Source organism: Colossoma macropomum, unplaced genomic scaffold (genome assembly GCF_904425465.1).
Source record: "Colossoma macropomum unplaced genomic scaffold, Colossoma_macropomum, whole genome shotgun sequence".
Lineage (NCBI taxonomy): Eukaryota > Metazoa > Chordata > Actinopteri > Characiformes > Serrasalmidae > Colossoma > Colossoma macropomum.
In genome coordinates, this window is record NW_023494803.1 from 7,242,542 (window position 1) to 7,265,860 (window position 23,319).

General features: G+C 40.7%; 1 protein-coding gene across 1 annotated transcript in view; it reads left to right on the plus strand.

Moving 5' to 3' along the window:
- Window positions 1–23,319, plus strand: part of kcnh1a (potassium voltage-gated channel, subfamily H (eag-related), member 1a) — a 128,164-nt gene that overhangs the window by 81,926 nt on the left and 22,919 nt on the right. The window contains exon 10 of the mRNA XM_036594047.1: window positions 5,698–5,894. Coding sequence (XP_036449940.1) covers window positions 5,698–5,894 — 197 coding nt within the window. The remainder of the gene's footprint in view (window positions 1–5,697; window positions 5,895–23,319) is intronic.

Genomic DNA, 23,319 nt, shown 5'->3' on the forward strand with positions numbered 1-23,319 from the left:
AGATGGTGCTTTAAGGGTTCTTTAGTAAAGAAAATGGTTCTATATACAGCCAACACTCAAAGAACGCTTTGCATGATTAAAGGGTTCTTTGTATCAGAAAAGGGTTCTTCACACTGATGAAGAATGTGCTGTAGATTGGTTCAATACAGAACCTTTTTGAAAATGGTTCTATATAGCACCCAAAGCTTTTTTTCTGTTGTTACAGTGTCAAGCTTGTAATAGTAGAAGAACCCTTTTGGGTGCTATATAGAACCAATATCAATATGGTTATATATAGAACCAACTACAGCACATTCATGCACATTTTCCATCAATCAGAAGAACCCTTTCATCATGCAGAGGGTTCTTTGAGTGTTCACGGTTCTAGGTAGAACTGTTTTCTTTACTGAAGAACCCTTGGAGAACCATCTTTTTTAAGAGTGTGTTACTTCAGTTTTTCAGAGAAACCCGCAGGGATGTTTTTCAAGCCTAAAGTTCAGTCTTAGGAGTTGGTTGCATTTTCTGGTCAAAAACTGACCCCTGATGACGGGGGGGCTACAGGCTACAGGTAGGGGTTTCAAATAAATTGGCCACTGAGTGTAGATTCAGTTTAAGGCTGCTGTTTTTTTTCCTTTAGAGGGTCAAATGAGAGAGTTAAACCCGAGGCATAAACAGAGCGGTCAGTGTTATAGTGATGTAATGACTGTTGCGATTTCCTCGAGGGTCCAAAGCAATAAACAGGGGTGCGTTTGCTGACAGCGAGTCAAAAGCACTCTCACTCCGGGAGGACGTTTAATCTAAGCCAAAGACTGCCTTAAGGTGAGCTGAAGGAAACGAGGGAGGAAGCGCACTCTTTTGTTTATCAGTTTATTCTGGCGGGGGGAACGAGGGAATATTCTTCCTGTCAAAACGTCTGCTTCGCTCTCTCTCCGCCAGACATGCAAATGATCTGGAGCGCATCACAATGCGTCCTGAGTGCTTTCACCTCCCCTGTGCTCGTTAAGCATGTGTGTGCGTACCTCATCTCACCTCTGCAAAGGTAGCTGGATTTCAGGGTTTAATCATTTGGGCCGCGTCCCTGCCCGCTCGCATTAAAAGTCCGAGCTGAATATTTGATTTGCTTCGTAATCAGCTGAGCCGCTGAGAGATGAATGTAAGATGAGCCTTTGCCCTTTCTGAATGACCGCCCACTTTATACAATCGGACACACACAGGGATAAAAACCTCTTACAGAAGCGGATTCCTGTCACAACGTCGCCGACACAAAGCTGACCCGTCCAACAGATGGCTTCGTACGCTGAAAAAAGTGAGGCACTGAATTTACTTTGATTCAAATGAATACGTTTTTATGGCAGAATTATTAAGAGAGACGCTCAGTCTACTCACCGACGGCCTGCTGACAGTTTGCGCCGGTGGGGATGGCCAATTTAGCGGATTATCTGCTAAGAACTTCCATGCAAATGAACACAGCCATGAGCAATCACCACTGCAGTGCTGTCCTCCTGCAGTTCACAGCAGCGTCAGGTCCAATACAGCTTCAAATACCAGACTTTTCATTGTCATAAAACTTTCGGCCTAATAGACAGAATGAAGCACTACCTGCTGTAAATGCAGTGTTTAAAGGGAAAAGGCAATTTGAAGCAGTTTGGATGGCAAGTTTTAGTAAGTTACAGAAGACTTTTGAAACTTTCTAAAACTTTAGCTGGATCAGCGATGCAGCATATGTACTGTATCAGTGGTGCCCAACTCCGGTCCTGAAGGGCTGGTGTCCGGTAACAGTTTGGTAGTTCACTTGCTAAACCTGGACACTAACAGATTCAGCTATGTTTGAGCAGAAAAGTCACCAAACTGTGCTGGACACCACCCCCCAGGACCGGAGTTGGGCACCCCTGTGCTATATAAACTACTGACTAACTAGCTGTTTCAAGTTCTTTTGCCTCTTTCCTGAAACACTGCATTTACTGTGTTCATAGCTTCTGTTCTTCTGAACTTCAGGCTATTTTCCTGTAAGCCTTGTTAATTTGAAGACTATGTCAAACCTGACAGATTTTAGTACAGGCAAGTAGACTTCTGCGCAGTGCAACACCTGTAGCTAATAGCGAGACATAAGCCCTGTTCGAGCTGGATTAGTTGTACCAGAGGAGGTCCAGTAATGTCATGTGTAAAGGACTCAACTGGCCAGTTTCGTGCAGGATAAAGTATTTTCCAGAATTACCTCAGATAACCCGGATCGAAATGTCACAGCTCGGACATTCACTCCAGTGATAAGATTAGAGTTAAATGGATCCAAACAAACAACAGTGAACTTTCAGTTAATGCTAGATAGAATAGCATTAGGCTCGTAAAGTATCCACATAACAATTAACAGTTGACGATTAGACCATCAGCAAAAATGATGTAGATTACAGTAGGCCTGTTTTGGCGAGAAAGGATCTGTGCCAAGAGCTCCATTTTTGCAGTTAGCCTTGCTCCCTGGCAAAAAAACAAAGGTGCCATTGTCTATTACTAGGTTTTGGTATTATATCACCAAGAGGTCAATTTGAACAGGACTGCTATTACTGAAGGAGCTCCAAGTTTGGAAAATTGTAGAAGGTATTTTGCTCGAGAATTATTACACAGCACACATGTAAAAACTACAGACATTGCAGATTTGTATTGGTTTAAAATTACAGATTTCATTGGTAATCAGTGTAATTAAAGCATCTCCCCAGGTAAAAATAATCCAGCTCAGAAACGGCTTAAGCTCCAAATATCTACTAAAGACACAAGACTCGACTCACACTTGCAATCCAGAGGCATGGATTTGCACCTCAGAGACTTGGACCTCAAAGACTTGAGGCTCGATTCGGACCCGAAAGATTCGAGATTCCACTCGGATCCCAGGGACTCAACTCAGACCCCAGAGACTCAAGACTCAACTCGGACCCCAGAGACTCAAGATTCCACTTGGACCCATGAGACTGAAGACTCAGCTCGGACCCCAGAGACTCAAGATTCCGCTTGGAGCCATGAGACTGAAGACTCAGCTCGGACCCCAGAGTCTCAAGACTCCACACAGACCCATGAAACTGGAGAATGAACTTGGACCACAGAAACTCAAGACTCCGCTTGGACCCATTAGAATGGATACTCAACTCAGACCACAGAGACTGAAGACTCCGCTCGGACCCCAGAGACTCAAGATTCCACTTGGACCCATGAAACTGGAGACTCAACTCGGACACCAGAGACCTAAGATTCCACTCGGACCCATGAGACTGGAGAGTCATCTCAAACCCCAGAGACTTGAGACTCAACTTGGACCCAAGAGACTTAAGATTTGACTCAGATCCCAGAGAGTTGAGACCCCAGAGACTTGACTTGGACCGTAGAGACTCAAGATTTGACACAACTAACCCCGCCGTGTGGAGGCTCTGCTTTAGCCTGGCTTGCTCTTACTCTCAGTTGTTTACATGCTTTAAAAATGGTGTTACATTGCAGCCACTGACAAGACACAAAATAATATAGGTGTGAATTCTGTGACTAATACACACAAGTCAGTAATAGAAAATAGCTACTTTTATGGTATCTTCAGGGTGAATCTGGAGAAATATCTGATTGTCTGATGTCTGACAATCAGAATGTCTGATTCTTCTGAAAACTCACAGGTGAAGTTACCATGAAAATGCAAAAAGATAACTGAAACCTTCTTCTACTTGGACATGTTTAAACACATAAAAATTCAGTGTTAACTTTAAAGCAAGTTTGCGTCCCACATTCCCCTACGTCATATTCACACGAACAGTAATGAAAGTATATTATACCAACACTGTTATTGTTCAAAATAAGAAAACAGAAAGGCAAAATGACTTTAACATCATATATATTATTTGTGTGGAAATGATGTACACATTTTAACCCAGTCATTTCAGTTATTTTTTCAGTGTATAAACAGAGGGAGAATGAGAGAGAGAGAGAGAGAGAGAGAGAGAGAGAGAAAGAGAGCGAGAGAAAGAGAGAGAGAGAGAGAGAGAGAGAGAGAGAGAGAGAGCGCATATTACTTGCTCGGTTAGTAAACACACCAGACAATTTGCTTAGAGAATTCGGAGACTTGACCTTTTAAATAAATGCTTCCCTCTCTTAATGCGGAGTGTAATTGACTGTAGCAGTAATATCTAAATGTCAGCTGGAATGCGTGAAACGTGTGATCTCACGCTCAGTTGTTGCACTATGATGATGCCAGGTTTCAAACAAATACTGTAAGTGTGTGGGCTTTCTGGAAGCATGTTTTGTGTGTGTGTGATCACAGTCATCGCAGAAGATTCTTCCTACGAGTGTATGACTCCTCACCCCACATATTGATTCAAGTGTTTATCTTAATGCGTGTGACATTATGTCCTACGGTGTGAGCAAAATATTCAGGGGGTAAAAGGGCAATTAATAAAGTAATATTTTGTATCCTATGCTATGACTAAAATATTTGGTGTTAAAAAACACAGTCAATGTAATAATATTTAATGTCCTGTGGTGTGACTAAAATATTCAGGGGGTAAAAAACAATTGATGTAATATTTGATATCTTGTGGTGTGACCAAATATTCAGGGAGTAAATGGGGCAATTAATATAGTCATATTTTGTCTTATGTCTTATGGTGTGACCAAAGTATTAAGAGTGTTAAAAACACAATTCATGTATTAGTATAAAATGTTCTTTGTTGTGAACAAAATATTCAGTGGGTAAAAACAATGTAGTAATATGGTGTCACCAAAGTATTCAGAAGGGAAAAAACTATAAATGTAATAACATTTAATGTACAATGGTGTGACCAAAATATTCGGGGGTAAAAAAAAAACAATTGATGTTATATTTGATGTCTTGTTGTGTCACCAAAATATTCAGAGAGTAAAAAGGGCAATTAATATTGTAATATTTTGTATCTTGTGCTGTGACTAAAATATTTGGGGGTAAAAAAAAACATAGTTAATGTAATAATATTTAATGTCTTGTGGTGTGACCAAAATATTCAGGGGGTAAAAAACAATTGATGTAATATCTGATGTCTTGTGGTGTCACCAAAGTATGAAAAGGGTTAAAAAACAATTAATGTATTAGTATTTATTGTTCTTTGGAGGGACCAAAATATTGAGGGGGTAAAAAAGAAATATGTAATAATATTTAATGTCCTTTGGTGAGACCAGAACCTTCAGGGAAGAAAAACAAATAATGTAATAATATTTTAGATACCAACTATAATATTAATCTTGCTGTGTGTAGTTAAAAGCAGTTTCTCACAGATGTGTGCAAATATAGAGAAATACACAAGGCTAATGTCGGAAACTATCAAGTAAACATATTTCTGAAAAATCATGCATAAGCTATAAACTTAATGTACCAGACTGTCCAATAACTAAATGGGTTAATCTAAAAAATCAGACTCTTAAATCCAATCAGATTTTTAATAAAACTTTTTCATAAAGCCCACACCACAGGAAAATTCTTTGCCATATGGTTAAAGAACTATTGGAAATTGAAAGTAAAGATCGTAGTATTATTTTAACTTTTATTGAAGTGCACTTTCTAAAAGATGAAGATCAAACTGATTAGTTAACAAAATACAGAAGTTTGAAAATAATGCCGCGTCGGCCTCTGTGTGAAACTGGCATGTCTAACGGAATGCAGGCCGTACGTCAACATATATGAATATATGTTTGTATCGATTTCCGTTTGTTTGTGTGCAGGTAAAGGGGACGTGTTTGGTGATGTGTTCTGGAAGGAGGTGACTCTGGCGCAGTCCTGCGCGAACGTCCGGGCGCTGACCTACTGTGACCTGCACGTCATCAAGCGGGACGCCCTGCTGAAAGTGCTGGAGTTCTACACGGCCTTCTCCAATCACTTCTCCCGCAACCTGCTGCTCACATACAACCTCCGCAAACGCGTGAGTCACACACCTGTGTGTGTGTGTGTGTGTGTGTGTGTGTGTGTGTGTGTGTCTGTTTGAATTCTCACACTCGCTCTGAATACCATTGAAAAGTTTGGAATCATTGCATTTTCAATATAAAACAATATGTATGAAAATATTCTAATATACTGCAGGTAAACTATAACTTCACACAAAAAAACAAACATTCTCTGCCCTTGAGGACGGACGCTTGTGTTCTCCACAACTCTCTCTCTTTTTCTCTCTCTCTTTCACACACACACACTGCCCATCACTGACACAAAAGTCAAAAGCTCCAGAGTTCTGAGGCTGTAGGAGGTTTTGGTTGGGTAGCCGTGTGTGCGTGGGTGCGTTGTGTTCGGAGGTCCGCATTTACATTTATCTGTAAGTAACATGTATTTGTGGGGAGCAACACCAGATAAAAAGTCTGTTTAAAATAACTGAACATAAAATAATTATGCCATAACCTTTGTACAGGTCAAATTTTGTACAGATCTATTTTTCCCCAATATACAGTATTTACAGTAATTATGCATTAAAATGTGCAGAAGTGTGCTCTCTGTAGAGGTCATTATCTTATTTTCACTTTAAAAATCCCTCAAAGCATGCAGGTTGACCAGGGGCTCCCAAACCTTTGCAAACAACTGTACAGGTGTCTCAAGCTGAAAGATCCTAGTTAAAAACAAGCATGCTTGTATGGGATCAATAGGACCTTGCCTGCCTTTGGCCAGGAGGCAAATCGGTCACACTGTGGTCAGCCATGTCAGGGTTTGTAAAGATAGGGATATTTGGAGGTAGGTCAGATTTGTATCATAATAGTGGCAGATTTCTGATCAGTTAACTTAGTCAGTCAGTCACTCACTCACTCACTTACTCACTCATTCACTGATTCACTTACTCAGTCACTCACTCACTCACTCACTCAGACACTCAGTCAGTCACTCACTTACTCATTCACTGATTCACTTAGTCAGTCAGTCACTCACTCATTCACTGACTCACTCACTCAGTCAGTCACTCACTTACTCATTCACTGAGTCACTTACTCACTCAGTCAGTCAGTCACTCATTCACTGACTCAGTCACTCAGTCAGTCACTCACTCACTGACTCATTTACAGACTCACTCAACCTTTCACTCACTCAGTCATTCACCTAGTTAGTCACTCACTCATTCCTTCACTGACACAGTCAGTCACTCAGTCGTTTCCTCACTGACTCTGTCACGCACTCACTTACTCACTCATTCACTGACTCATTTACAGACTCACTCAACCATTCACTCACTCAGTCATTCACTCACTCAGTCATTCACCTAGTTAGTCACTCACTCATTCCTTCACTGACTCACTCAGTCAATCACTCACTCGTTCACTCACTCACTCACTCATTCACTCACTCATTCAGTCACTCAGTCACTCATTCATTCACTCAACCATACACTCAGTCAGTCACTCAGTCATTCACTCAGCGATTCACTCAGTCATTCACTCACTCAGTCACTCGCTCACTCACTCAGTCATTCAGTCAGTCAGTCAGTCACTCACTCACTCTGCTAGCACGCTGCTAGCACTCAGATAGCTTTTGCCTCTTCATAAGAGTGGTGCTTCACATCAGTGAAACTGTGCGTCCTTTAGTAATTATCCCAGAGCTGAATTAGCTGCATCATGCTGTCTTGTATGGAAGTCATTCTAGAGCGTGAATTTCCTAGATCGTCTGATGTGAAGGAACATTCAGCTTGCTGGGGAAACGCCAACTCTGCTGAATCTGGTTAGATTTCCTCCACACTGAACAGACTTTACTAGAAACAGTGCGTGATGCCTTCTCTCTCTCTGCCGTGCCAACCTTTATCTGAGCTGCCTCTTATCTGAGCAGCCTCTTATCTGAGCTGCCTCTTATCTTGTCTTACCCCAGTGATTGACACATGGAAGACTGAATGTAAGAAGCAGCGAGTTGTGCTGAAATTCCTCTTTTGCAATTTCTCTGTCTTCACATTTCTAGAAGGAACAGTTGGGCGAAAAATGTGCAAAACGTCCCGTTTATTCCAGCAGTTAGTCGATCAGCCGAGGCGTGTTTGGTGAAGCTTACCTCTTTAGTTTTACACTGGAGGCGTGAGGCTAATGTAGCTAACAATGATTGAATAATGAAGTCATGCTTCATTCTGTAGTCAGCGTCATTCACATACACAGAATTTAGCTTCTGAGTTTTTCTCTATGGGAAAAATGAATGGGATTTTCGAAAGCCAGTATGTTTTGTACTGTATACGTTTTCCCTCTTAGTCCAGTGATATTCCGAAGAAATACTGTATGTATACTGTATATACGGCAAAACATAACACGTTTGTTTAGCACAGGGTGCAGTAGCAGCTATTTATGAAAAGGCTATTCATTTTTTCCATAGAGAAATCTGCTTAGACCTCCTCTGAGTTCCTAATATGACATCGACTACCGAACTTGACTTCAGAGGTCTACAGCCTCCTGAGCCTAAGTGTCTATTAGACTTGCATATGTGGTTTTTGGAACTGTATGACAGACTGTTAACTATAAAACACTCTTAAAAAGTTGGTTCTTCAGGGGTTCTATAGTTAAGACAATGGTATAGGACTTTGAAGACTTAAAGAACAACTTGCTTGCTTAAATGGTTCTTTGCATGGTGAAATGGTTGATTGATGGAGAATGTGTTGCAGGTTGTATATAGAACCTTTTTAAAAATGGTTCTATATCACACCAAGAAGGTTGTTACGATGTCAAACTTGTAAAAATAGCAGAACCTTTTTTTTTTTGCTATATAGAACCATGTACCACACTTTCTCAATCAATCTGAAGAACCCGTGTTTTTACTGAAGAACCCTCGAAGAACCATTTTTGTTGAGGATTTAAGATGCTGCTACTGTTTTTGGATATGGAATAAACATTTGTCCAATTTTATACATAAACATTTATGCCATTTCATAGACACTCTTATTCAAAATGACTTAACATTTTAATCACAGTGAAGCGAATTTAGTGTTGGGAGTCTTGCCCAAGGACTCTTATTGGTATATTGTGTGGAAGTAATATAAAAGTTGGGAATCAGTTCTACAGTTATTGTGTAAATTAGATTTTTGGTCTGAAAAGTAGATTCAGGCACGTTTTATCAGTGCATTTGTACGTACCAGGCTGTCCTGTACTGGGCAGTGCATTATTAAGGCTACGTTCACACAGCAGCTAATAGTGGCCCAAATCTGATTTTCCCACAAAATCTGAATTTTTTGTTTGGCTGTTCACACTATCTTTTAAATGTGACGTATATGTGACATCCGTCTGAAAAGATCAGCTCCTAAACTGACCCTCATGCTCAAAACAACAATGCTTCACGTGGCTCATCCAGAGGTAAACAATCATAACTGCCAATGAACGCCAGCCGCTCCCGGAGCGTTCAGTTTCATCTTCACCAGCAACACAGGAGCCATCATGAAGCTTCACTGATTGACAGCTGGGCTCATCACCCAGAATGTGTTTGAGCTCACCTTAAAAAGGGCGCGGTCACTTCTTTGGTTTGTGTCCTTCGATTCTTTAAACTTGTAACTTTTCTTTGATGCTGCAGCCTCGTTCTCCTACGGCGGCTTTCGGCCATTTCTTTCGTAATCTCTTTAAACTTGTAACTTTTCTTTGATGCTGCAGCCTCGTTCTCCTACGGCGGCTTTCGGCCATTTCTTTCGTAATCTCTTTGAACGTGGGGGTGTTTTGGATACGTCTCGTCTAATTTTGGGACAGAAACATCACCCCAGAAGTTTATGAGGTCCCAGCAGCATGAAATTATGACCAACATAGAGCTGGATTGACGTGAAAGTCGCATGGATTCCGATCTGGCTGTTCAGACTGAGTCACATTGCCGCAAATCGGATACGTATCGGATTTCAGTACCACATATAAAAGTGTCTCAAATCAGAATTGAAAAAGTCAGATTCAGTGTGTTTAATCTGTTCACACTGACACACAGACACATCTGAAACACATATGAAGAAAAAGATCAGATTTGGGCCACTTTTACCTGCTGTGTGAAAAAAGCTTAAGAGGGGTGATCTGGGTTCCTCCTTCCTCCCATTATACTCTCAAGTGACAGATTTCACCCCACAACTGAAACTGCTCTAGTTTGCTAAACCTCGAAGGCATTGCATTAGTGAGCCGGATGACATTAACAGCGACATTTTGTTTCTCGAGCTGGACATCGCTACTAACAAAGACGTGATTCGTAAGGAACCCCAGCGTGCAGCCCTGCACAGTAATGCTGGCCCTTATCGATTGCTGTGCTGAAAGTAGGTCTCAGATTGTTGCTATTATTAGAGCAGGGAATGATTGGCTCGTCCCAGTGTGGATGACAGAAAGAGAAGCACCACGGAGCAGCGCATGGCCCATGGGCTGACACTCACACTGCCACAGCACTGAGCGCCTGCTCTGATACGCCTGACAGTTTCTGTCCAGAATGACACGTTGATGACACTTTTGTTTTGACCCTTTGACACAAGGGCCCTTCACTGTTCTTTGAGTCTAACTGGATGTTTCTAGCCTATTATTTATTCTTTTATCAGCTCCATTTACCACCAATTACAGACTGTAGTCCATCTGTTTCTCTGCATACATTCTTCAGTGGTCAGGACCCCCATGGACCCTCACAGAGCAGGTATTATTTGGGTGGTGGGTCATTCTCAGCACTGCAGTAACACCGACATGGTGGTGGTGGTGTGTTAGTGTGTGTTGCGCTGGTCTGAGTGGATCAGACACAGCAGTGCTGCTGGAGTTTTTAAACACCTCAGTGTCACTGCTGGACTGAGAATAGTCCACCAACCAAAATATCCAGCCTACAGCATCCTGTGACCACTGATGAAGGACTAGAGGATGACCAACACAAACTGCAGCAACAGATGAGCCATCGTCTCTGACTTTGCCTCTACAAGATAGACCAACAAGGTAGGAGTGTCGAATAGAGTGGACAGTGAGTGGACACAGTGTTTAAAAACTCCATCAGCACTTATGTGTCTGATGCACTCAGTGTAGCCAGCACAACCAGTGTACCTATACGGTAAGTGGACCTAAAAATAGAGACAAAGAGTATACATATAAAGTAGGTATGCTTAATGAAGTGACCGGTTGGTGTGTGTATATAGAGCACGAGGGGTCACTGAATGGATTGATGAGTATGAAAATGAGGTTAATCATATACTATGGCCTTTGCAGTCACCAGATCTGACCTCAACTGAACATCTGTAGGAGGACTGATGTGTCCACCACTATTTAAACACTAACTGAGGGAGTATCTTTTGGACAAAAGGTGTTCCCTCTGGTGGTCCAGTGTTTAAGATGCTTTATGTTGTTTATGCCTTTAATTTGTCACCCGCCTGTATATATATATGAAACATTGCCGCATTGATGTGACACTCATTTGACATCCACAGTGCCAAGAAAGAGGCTTTAATTAACTCATAGCACCATACATTAATAATGATGTTTACAGTTTATGACCCAGATAGAAAAATATGTTAAATATGGAAAATCGTGTTCTAAGACAGTTGCTTGTCTTACTGTCCAGAAAGAGATGAAGAAATCAACTGACAGTCAGAAATATGGACTGTGATGGGGACAAAGGTCATGTAGCTCAGATAGTGAACAGATAGGGGCACAATATTAAGTTATGCTGTCTTCATATAATACAGTAGGGTGACTGACAAACTAGGCAGCAACAGATGGGCTACAGTCTGTAATTGTACATCTGTATAGGACAGCTATAGCTTATAAAATGGCCAGTGAGTGTAGATACACTGGCAGTTTAGTCTATGCTACTATATACATACTCACAGATACACAATACTCAAATATGTTATGGTGTACAGTGCTGTTAAAATACCACCTTGACATCTAAATATAATATCAGATTTTCAGCATTTAGTGTGTCCAGTTTTTACCTTTGTTACAGCTTCCGTGGGATATTTTTCCACACACCAATTTTCAGTCTTAGAAGTTGGTTGTATTTTCAGCTTCTCACAATCCAAGTTATCCCCAACACATTCAGTGATGTTGAGGTCTGGACTCTGGGGTGGCCAATCTAGCAGCTTTTTTGTTTGCTTTGCAAAATTTCTTCCTTTTTGTCCGTCTCCTTTTCTCAGTAAAGGCTACTTGAGCAGTGACACATCCTTTCAGACTCAGTGCTGAGTCGTCTTCTCACAGTGGAAGGATGGACAGAAACACCTGTGGATGTTTTCAGATCTGAAGCAGCTTGATTTTCTCCTCTCTCTCAAAAACAAAAGTTTTAAGTGCTATTTATCTTTTTGGGTCTGTCAGGTCTTGCAGGTGGTTGTTAGGAGTCTCATTTTCTCTGAAACTTATGTCATTTGACTTTTTCCATTCCTCACGCAAGTGGATTATCTTATCTCTAATGTCCTCAGAAATATCTCCTGAAAATGACTGGAAATTGAAAAAGTGAAGGGTGGTCTCTGACTTTTGCACAATACCGTACATGCCAGGGGTCAGTAACATGCGGCTTCTGTTACTGCCCTGTTGCGGCTCCACAGTGGAATCGGATTTGTAGGTAAAAATAAAATAATCCTCCTTTACAGTAAAATAAAGCTCTGCTGATCGTTCAACACAGTTTAACAATAAATGGTCTTAAACTCTGGAGTTAATGTAGAACTGCTAATTCACCCTTTAACCCTGAAGATCAGTACGCAGACTGTTCATCACCATAGCAACACAGACAACAATCTAGTATCTAACGCAAGGCAAAGAGAAAGATTTAAGACGAACATTGATAATTTGGAGACGAATGGACTGATTTGCATTTATAATCACTCCAGCTGGTTTCCTGATACGTTTAATCTGCAACAAGAAACTGACAAACACTAAAAAGTCACAAAGCTGAAGTCACTTTCTTGTTTGAATTTTCCCGTTCCACCTTAAATGGTGCAGCAGTAACATGCTGGCGACTCAGGCACCATTTGAGGCAGAACGGAAAAATTCGAACAAGAAGCTGGCGAATGAGAAGCGACTTTAACCTCGTAAAAGGTCGAACGTTGAGAGACATTTTAAAAGAAACTACTTATACTTTTACGGAAAAGTTTCCTGTCGGAGATGCGAGAAATGCGTCTATAGCTGAGCTAAAGCTTAAAGCAGAGCAAAGTCTGTTTATGCTATATATTTTTAGTCTATACTACTACATTAACACATACTGAGACATATTTACAGCCAAGATGGTAAAATGGACATAAAATGTTGTGGCTCCCAAGGTGGTTTGATTGTTGTTGAAACTTGATAAAATGGCTCTTAACATTTGGGTTGCCGACGCCGGGTATAGACTGAGACACGTATGCGCAAACACACACTCTACGCTCTCACACACACACACATGCCCACACACCTTATGAGGCTTCAAGTACCTGTGATGATAAGGCTTGCTCTTGTGACATGCTTTTCAGTCCTTGACTGGCCGACCCGTCCACCCACGCTCTCCGCTGCTCGTGTGAAGGCGGTCCAAGATCCACAGGATCACTCTAAGGCGAGAAAGACTCCTCACCTTCATCTCAGTGCTGATTTGGAGAGGCCTTTGCGCAACATCCAACCTCAAAATAGCACCATCTGAACGCCATTCCGCCCTCAAGATACTCATTTCAGAATAAAAGCAGGGACAAACAGCAAAACGCAGTGAGTCATGTCAGTCTGAGGTGAACCAGCGGCGGCTGTACTGTGAGAGTATCAGGCAGAATCTCGATTGCAGAAAGGCCCCTGAGCCAGTTCCTGAATAAAAGGCCATAAAAGCAGCTGGCTGTGGATTAATAGCTGCTGATCCTTCCTTTAATTTGGTCGTACTTGCAAAAAAAGTGATAGTACATCATGTCCTCGGGGCTGGAGCTGGTAAAAGTGCTAGTCGGTAGTGTAAAAGTGCACCGAGCAGCTGTGGTTTAAATCCGAGTCCATTGCGAAGGGGTTCTTGCCACACTCTCACTGGCACTGTCAAAGTGTTTGGATTGGTCACGTGCCCACAATGATGCTTAATAAGAGTCTGAACATATTGAAGTGATGAACAAAAGCTTATTGCTGATAGGTTCAAATGACTGGACAGTGAGGCGTGTCATGCATTTCATTCTATTGGACTAGTTTACTGCAGTTGTGCAATTGAGAATGAATTGACTGTTGAATACAACCTTGTTTGTTAATACTGTCATACATGCATATCGCTGTTGTCAGAAGAAAACCTCGTATCTCCAAAATGATAACTTTACAAGAGAAGCAAAAAAACCTGCTTTACTTTTAATGTAAGTCAACAGAACCAGACTTCTTTCCAAGTCATTTTGGGTCATTTCTTTTGGTCTATTCATCATGAAATTTACACACAATGTAAAGAACAACACATTTTCACATCATGTCAAAAACTGAAAAACGATAAAAATGGAGATACGAGGTTTTCTTCCGACAGCAGCGATATGATGTGCTCTACCGATTTGTTAATTCCATAAGATCACCAAAGTTATCGCCAGGTCCCCTTCAGATCCAAGAAAGCTGCTTTTTTGAGTCCATGCAGTCCATATAAGAAAACTAAGCTCCAAAAATAATTCAACCAAGAAGGCTGGGTTCGATTCCCCGTCCGGGCGACCAGCGTCCTGTGTGGAGTGTTGCATGCCCTCCCCGTGTCTGTATGGGCTCTGCTCTTTTGTGTCTTTCTCATCATCTGTTTTGTTCTCTTCATTCCCTTATGTGTATTGCTACGCTGACAATTTGGGAGCAATTAGAAAGTAATTGGATAATTATTAATCAGGGTAATTAGATGATTGGTAGACAGCTTAGAGAGAGCAAAGGTCTGGCAACACTGGGTGTTATTTAAGTACATTTTTGTCTTCTTATCATAACTTGAACTTTTTTGTTTAATTATGCCGAGTCAGATTTAGCAAATTACAGACTCTTCAGCAAATGCATGGTGGCACAAAATACAGCAACACGTCAACAGCAAAATATAGGCTGTTGTAATAGACCTTGAAATATCACATGAAAACTTGAAATATTAAAAAATGTCCCCAGCAGTCTTTGACACCTACCTGCTTGATTTAGACACCTGTTCATTCATTCTTGGGAGCTATTTCTGAGCTGCTGAGTTAAATGTTAATATTGGTTGAACTGCAGCTGAAACACAGCATGTGTGTTTGGTGATATGACTGGTGTGATAGAACTGAGACGTAACTGCTGTCCCATAGATTGTTGTTGGGTGTAGGGGAGTGGGAGTGTGCATTTGTTGCAGTGCATGCTGGGGGTTGTAAGGATGGATGTCTTTCATGAAGCCCTCTATGTGTGTTCAGATGTGTGTGTGCGTGTATGTGTGTTCTTGTAGTGCTATACTTGTGAGGACCCCATGTCCTCACTATGATAGGACTATATGAAATTTTTGCTCATGTAAGGAGATTTTGCAGGTCCTCACTTGAGCATGTGTTGTTTTCACCACAATTACCTTTTTTTATTTGAAAACTAAAAGAGCAGAAAAATTGCCTTGTGGATACTGAGGTTAAGGTTAGGGTTAGGTTTAGGTTTAGGTGTAGTATTATTTAGCTACAGTAACACAAAAAGCAATAGAAACCTATGGATGTCCTCATATGTATAGCAAGACAAACGTGTGTGTGTGTGTGTAAATGTGTGTTGGGGTAAGGAGGGGGTGATTAAGGGTCAGCTTCATCCAGGTGCGCAACAGAAGGCAAAGGGAAAGGATGGCAGTGTATTTACACCAAGGTTTGTTTCACAAATTGTAGTGTGTGTGTGTGTGTGTGTGTGTGTGTGTGTGTGTGAGTGTGTGTGTGTTCATGGTCGCCCAGGAAACACTGAATAAGCCTATTTACTGTAAAGCAGCTCAGTCACACTGTCTCAGAAGCTTATCGCAGCTTTGATTAGGGTTAGAGTTTGTTCAACAGCTACACACACGCATAAACACACACAGACACACACACACACACACACACACACACACACACACACACACACACACACAAACATACACACACGCACACACACATACATACACACTGTATTGGAAAATGATCCCTGTCTTTTTATTTTTCATTTTTAACCAAACAAGTGAGTGAATTCATTATAACTGTAGAAACTCAGTCTGTCCTTCACTGTAAAAATGCCCTTGGAAACTCATGTGCATGCACTTCAGTTTGTTTGTGCCTCTTGACACCAAGAGCTTAAGAAGAAAAAAAAAAACAGTACAGGATGGATGAGAGACAAAGTGAGGATTTTGAGTTGGATTCTCCTGCAGATGCAGTGCTCTGAGTGGTCCTGATCAGCGTGGGATATAAACCCACATATATACAGTTTAACGTAAAGTTAGCTTTACCAGCCAGGCTGCCTTAAAAGCTTACTATTTGAAGTATAATTAACTCAAAATTTTAGGACAGTCTGGTAGCTAACTTTTTAAAGTAAAAACTCCTTTTTTTTTAACAATGTATTAACTCTGAATATACAACCCCATTTCTAAAAAATGTTGGGACGCTGTGCAAAATGTAAATAAAAACTATAAAAAAAAATAGTACAAAGACAACATATCAAATGTTAACTCTGAGAAATTTTATTGTTTTTTATAAAATATATACGCCCTTTTTGAATTTGATGCCTGCAACACGTTCCAAAAAAGTTGGGACGGGGGTCTGTTTACCACTGTGTTTCATCACCTCTTCTTTTAACAACACTCTGTAAGCGTTTGGGAACTGAGGAGACACTGCTGTAGTTTTGAAAGTGAAATGTTTTTTCGTTCTTGTTTGATAATGGATTTCAGCTGCTCAACAGTTTGAGGTCTGCTTTATTGTAATTTTTGTTCATAATGCCCCAAATGTTTTCAACGTGTGACAGGTCTGGACTGCAGGCAGGCCAGTTTAGCACCCAGACTCTTTTTCTACGGAGCCATGCTGTTGTAATACGTGAAGAATGTGGTTTGGATTGTCTTGCTGAAACAAGCAAGGCCTTTACTGAAAAAGATGTTGTCTGGATGACAAAACCTGTATATATCCTTCAGCATTAATGGTGCCTTCACAGATGTGCCAGTCACCCATGCCATGTGCACTAATTCTCCCCTATATCATCATTGATGCTGGCTTTTGAACTGTGTGCTAATAACAAGCTGAGTGGTCTTTAGCCCAGAGGATAGTGTCCTTTATGTTCAAAAATTTTTTGGACCACAGAACACTTTTCCATTTCACCTCAGTCCATCTTAAATGAACCCAGAGAAGGTGGCAGCGTTTCTGAATCCTGTTTGTATGTGGTTTCGTCTTTGCATGGTAGAGTTATAACTTGCATTTGTGGATTTAGTGATTAACTGTGTTCACAGATAGTGTTTTTCTTAAGTGATCCTGAGCCCATGCAGTGATTTCCACTACAGAATCATTGTTTTAATGCAGTGCCACCTGAGGGCCCAAAGATCACGGCCAGCCAATGTTGTTTTTCGGCTTTGTCCCTTACATACAGAGATTTTTCCAGATTCTCTGAATCTTTTAATGATATTATGTACCGTAGATGATGAAAAGCAAAAGTTCTTTGCTATTTTATGTTGAGGAATGTTATTCTTGACTTGTTGCACTGTTTGATTGTGCAGTCTTTCACAGAGTGGTGAACTCCTCCTCATCTTTACTTCTGAAAGACTCAGCCTCTCTGAGATGCTCTGTTTATCCCCAACCATGTTACTGACCTGTTGCCAATCAACCACCAGGTGTTTTTTAGCATTACACAACTTTACCACCCTTTTGTTTCCCTATCCCACCTTTTTTTTAAATGGGCATATATTGTTCAAATTCAATAACATTTTTTCAGTTTTAATATTTGATATGTTGTCTTTTTACTATTTTCAATGAAATATCAGGTTTAAATGATTTGCACATTATTGCATTTTGTTTTTTATTTACATTATGCACAGCGTCCCAACTTTTTTGGAAATGGAGTTGTGTTTACAGTCAAATGCAAAAATTTCCAGAAGTGCAAAAGTATGCAAAAAGTGATTTTTAAAGTGAACATATGGTAACACATCCTCTACAAACAAGAAACAAGCTTAAATATGGCATTTTAAAGGCAATTTTAGAGTTAGAAAAAAATGTAATATTGGATGAAAATGCTGAAAATTGCTGAATTTAATATATTGGAAGAAAAATAAAGCATCCATGTGCCATAACTTTTGCACAGGCCACATTTTATGTTTAATTTGCTTCTCAATGTTAAATTTAGCGAATAAACAGTGATTGTGCATTACAGTGTGCAGAAATGTGTTCTCTGTAAAGGATGTGTTAACTTATTTTCACAGGTCATTAGACCAGGGGCGCTGAAACTTTCGCATACTCCACTGTGTGTACACCAGAAGATCCTGAGAGTGGCCGCTCCAAACTGACTGATCTGTGCAGTACTGTGCAAAAGTCAGAGACCACCCTACATCCATTAAATTTCCTGTCAGGGTGGGCATTAAACGCAAGTTATCCAAGTGATAATTCTTAACCGTTCAGTCATGCAGAAATTTTGGGAAATCGGTGGCGTTCCCCTGCAATCCTAAGTGTGTGTGTGGTTGGATGCAGTGTGTTTTGTCAGTCAGTGAGGGGCGCGTGGTCGAAGCTGGAGGATCAGATTCTGTAAGGTGGTGATGAGTGTGTGTAATCCAACACCGGTCAGCAGAAACCAGTGAAGCGGTGAGTGTGAGAGATGCGTGTGGGGTCCAAACCCACAAATCGACCCCAGCAAAACGTCCCTGGACGATACAGGAACCATCACCCAGCCTGTCCCCCGCATCCCCCGACATCTTCAGTCATCACGCAGAGCCTGTCAGAGACGATTCAGCTCTGCTCGGCTGCTCTAATATAATTAACCGTGTTCTGGATGAAGTCTGCTCATAAACACAGGCCGTAGATCAGTCAGGAAAAAGAGGAGCAGATTTCACTCTGACAGCTTCCTGTACGCTCAGAGAGAGATAATCAGCAGAATTAGACAGTAATGAATAATTGTGTTATGTTCTCAGTAGGAGATTAGAGGAATTTAGCTGAATAAATGTACTGAATAAATGTGTGGAGTAGTAGAGGATATTAGGCCATATGGTCCCCCCACATCGCTCTCTGTTACACATAGACACCCAGGCAGGCATAAAAACAGACATAAATAAAGTTACATTGTTCCCTTTACTGCAAATGTATTGATAAGTCAAGACCAGAGCCGGCTGGCTTTATACGCTCACTATGTCAGCAAATAACTGATTTAACCAGTAAAAGTTGATGTGCTAGCTGGACAGTGCATCTCTCTAGTCTGTGAGAGTGAAATACAACTATTTATCTATTTATCGTTTGATGAACGCCAACAGACCACAGCTCGGAAAAGATAACCACGTCGGTGAAACCGCGTTCGGTGCCACTTGAGAATAAGACTACCTTTATAAAGGAGTTATGAATGTTTTAAAATAAGTTTATTAACAGTTATTAATTAGGTCATAAACACTTTCAGAATCATTAATAAGCAGGTATAACACATGAACAGAAAGGTGAGCTGTTATATCTGATAAGTATGAATATGTGAGGAAGCTGATAGTTTAATGCTGACTGATGGAGAAAACAAAGGAAAACCAGTTTAATATCAATAATAGTATAATAGTATAAATGAATGTGGGTTCACTGTTAGACAAACATCAGATCACTTTTGCCCTTCGGACTGGTTAAAATTAGTTTATTAATGGTTATTATGTCATAAACACCTTATAAAAGGGCTATTGATTGCCTAATAGTGAACCCAGGTTCATTTATACTGTTAAAGTTCAGATTTTGATGCTTACTGATCCTAATCCATCAGTCAGCATTAAATTGCCGGCTTCATCCAGCATTCATATTCATCAGATGTATGAGCTCACCTTTTTATTAATGTTATAACTGCTTATAAATGATTTATAATGTGTTTGTGATCTACGTAATAACCATTAATAAACACATTTTAAACCATTCATGAACGCTTTATAAAGGTAGTCTTATTCTAAAGTGGTACCACAATTTATTAATTATTAATAATACATTTCTCATTATAATCATAATAATAATGATTCTTTCTTGCTCCTCATGCACCTCACTTCCTCCACCATCTGCTGAACACACTCTTCCTCTTTTTCTTCTCTTCCTTCTCTTTTCCACTGCTTGCTTCCTTGGAGCTGCTGCTCTGGCTCTGCTGCTCTTCTCCTGCTCTGAGGTTCATATTTTCAGGGCTCTCTCTGTCCTCTTTGTTCCTCCTCTCTTTTCTCCTCCACACCTCACAGGTTCTCTCCCTCCATCTCGCCAGCATTCGTCTCCGTGGCTCCTCAGCTTCTGCCTCAACTTCAGCAAACGCCTTTACAAACTTGGCCTCCAGCTGCAGTTGGTGTAAAAACTTGCTCCTCTCCAGCTTCTGCTGCTCTCTCTCTCTTTCCTCCTTCATCCTCCTCCTTTCTTTCTCCACCTCCATTCTGATCTTCTCCACCTCCATCTGCCTCTCCATCCTCATCCTCTCTTTCTCTCTCTCCCACTCTCGCAGTCTCGCCTGCTCCCTCTCTTTGAATTCACTCTCCATCTTTTCTCTCTGTGTCTCCATCTTTTCCTCCACCTCTCTCCTCAGCTCCTCCATCTCCCTCATCCACACGTCCTGACTGTCTCGGTGGACCTTTAGCTGTTTTTTATCCTCGTTTCTCTCGCTCCTCATCCACCAAATCAATCTCCTCAGCTCCAGCTTCTCAGCCTCCTCCTCCTGCTTGTATTGCTCCATCCATTTCTTCTCTTTCATCCACTCCTCCTCCATCTGCTTCCTCTGTTCCTCCATCTGTTTCCTCTCCTCTGTCATGATCCTCCTCTCCTTCTCCACCTCCTTCTGTTTCTCCTCGGCCTTCTGTATATATTCGGCCATCTCCTTTCTCTCTTCCTCTCTTTCTCTCTCCATCCTCTCCCTGTATTCCTTCATCTCCTCTCTCTCCTTCTCTCTCTCCATGTGCAGCCTCTTCCTGTATTCTCTCATCTCCTTTCTCTCTCTCTCTCGCTCCTTCTCCATCTTCTCCTTGGCTTTCTCCATCTTAGAGATCTTTTGCTCCATCTCCTTCAGCCTCTCCTCCAGCACCCTTCGTTCCTTCCTCCAGATTTTCTCATCTTTCTTTCACCTCTCATCCTCCATCCTCAGGTTCTTCCTCTCCTCCATCAGCTTCTCCGTCTCTCTGAGGCGTTCCTCCTTCATCACTGTTATCTCGTTCTTGACCTCCCTCATGGAGTCTGCGTTTGTTCTCAGGTGCTCCATCTCCTCCATCCAGGAGTGTTTCTCCTTCATCGTCCTCCTCTCACTCTCTCTGTCCCAGTCTTTGAGAGTGTCTTTGGACCGGAGTTCAGTCTCAGTCCTGTTGAATTCTCTCTCTTTCAGTAGTTTCTCGAGGACCCACGTCTTCACCTCTTTGATTCCATTTTCAATCAGCAGCTTATCGTGTGACATCACTGGTTAAAGAAAACAATTTGGATATTTTAAAACCTCTCCCAAAACTTCAGTACAATAAAAAAGAACTTCACTTCAGAAAGAGGCTGGACTTACTGTTAGCCGATGCTGATTCCTTTTCCTCGTACAGTTGGAAGCAAATCCTTCAGCTGTTGTAGTTGATTTTTTAATGGCTTCAATCTCCACAAACCTCTGGCGCTCTGCTCGACACAGAAATGGAACTCCAGCTGTCATCCACTGTGATGTCATCATCCACTGTGATGTCATCATCCACTGTGATGTCATCAAGTTCCATCTCCCTTAGTTACTGTTGCTATGCCAGTCAAACTTTAAGTTCCGGCCACCTGGTAGTGACTGTAGCACTCGGGCTGTAGCACTCACTGTTGTCGGAAGAAAACCTCATATTTCCAAAATGGTAACTTTACAGGAGAATGAAAAAACTTAATTTACTTTTAATGTAAGTCAATGGAACCAGACTGTTTACAAAGAAATTCTGGGCCGTTTCTTTTGGTCTATTATTCATGAAATGTACACACAGTGTAAATTGCAACAAGTATTTCGTTTCATCAAATCATGTCAAAAAACGAAAAACAACAAAAATAGAGATATGAGGTTTTCTTCCAACAACAGTGTAATATATATATATATATATATATATATATATATATATATATATATATAAATATATATATATATATATATATAGGAAACGTAAATGCGATCAATATTGTGCAAAAATCAGTATTCACAAGGGCCATATATTATTCAAAATACAAAGTTTGATATGTTGTCTTTGTACTGTTTTCAGTTAAATATAGGGTTTAATTGATTTGCATATTATTGCATTTTGTTTTTATTTACCTTTTTTATTTATATATATATATATATATATATATATATATATGTGTGTGTGTGTGTGTGTGTGTGTACATACATATATATACATATATACTGTGTATATATACAATATTCATTGCATATACATTTCTACATGGCGTGTACATATAGAGGACTGCATTATATTAGCATATATAATATTTTGTTTTATTAGTATCTATATTTATAGTATACATATTATATTGTGTATACATGTAATGCTAAACTGGCCTGTCTGCAGTCCAGACCTGTCACCCGTTGAAAACATTTGGATTGTTAGGAAATGAAAAATGCAACAAATGAGACATGTTGAAATGTTGAGCAGCTGAAATCCTGTATCAAACAAGAATGGAAAACATTTCACTTTCTAAACTACAGCAGTGTCTCCTCAGTTCCCAAACGCTTACAGAGTGTTGTTAAAGACGAGGTGATGAAACACAGTGGTAAACAGGCCCCCGTCCCAACTTTTTTGGAACGTGTTGTTGGCGTCAAATTCAAAATGGCCGTATATTTTTCAAAAAACAATTAAATTTCTCAGTTTCAACATTTGATATGTTGTCTTTGTAGTATTTTCCTTTAAAAATATGGTTTACATGATTTGCACATCACTGCATTCTGCTATATTTACATTCTGCTATAACGTATGAACAGAATGCAGACGCTCGTGGTTTGAAAACAAAAAGGAAGCTTTACTTGGGGAATCAGGGATGAGCACCGTAGTCAGATAACGAGCATGGGTCAGTTCCAGAAAACACAGCAAGATGAGAATGGCTACCATAACAGACAAGGGCAAAACAGGTCGAAGTCCACAAAACAAGCGAAGGGTCAAAATCACCAATCCAAATAACCAGGCAGAAGTACAAAAGGGCAAATCCAAAAACAGAGTCAGAGAAAACGAGAATAATAAAGTCATAACCAGGAAAACCATCAGAAAGAAAACGCTCAGTAGTTTCATAAAGAAAGCAAAACCTCGCAAAGACTCTAACTAAAGCCCGGGCTTAAATATTATCTAAAACAGCATTAGTATTCAGGCGAACTTGAGCAATGATTGGAGGATGAGGATCTCTCCGGAGTCATGTGACT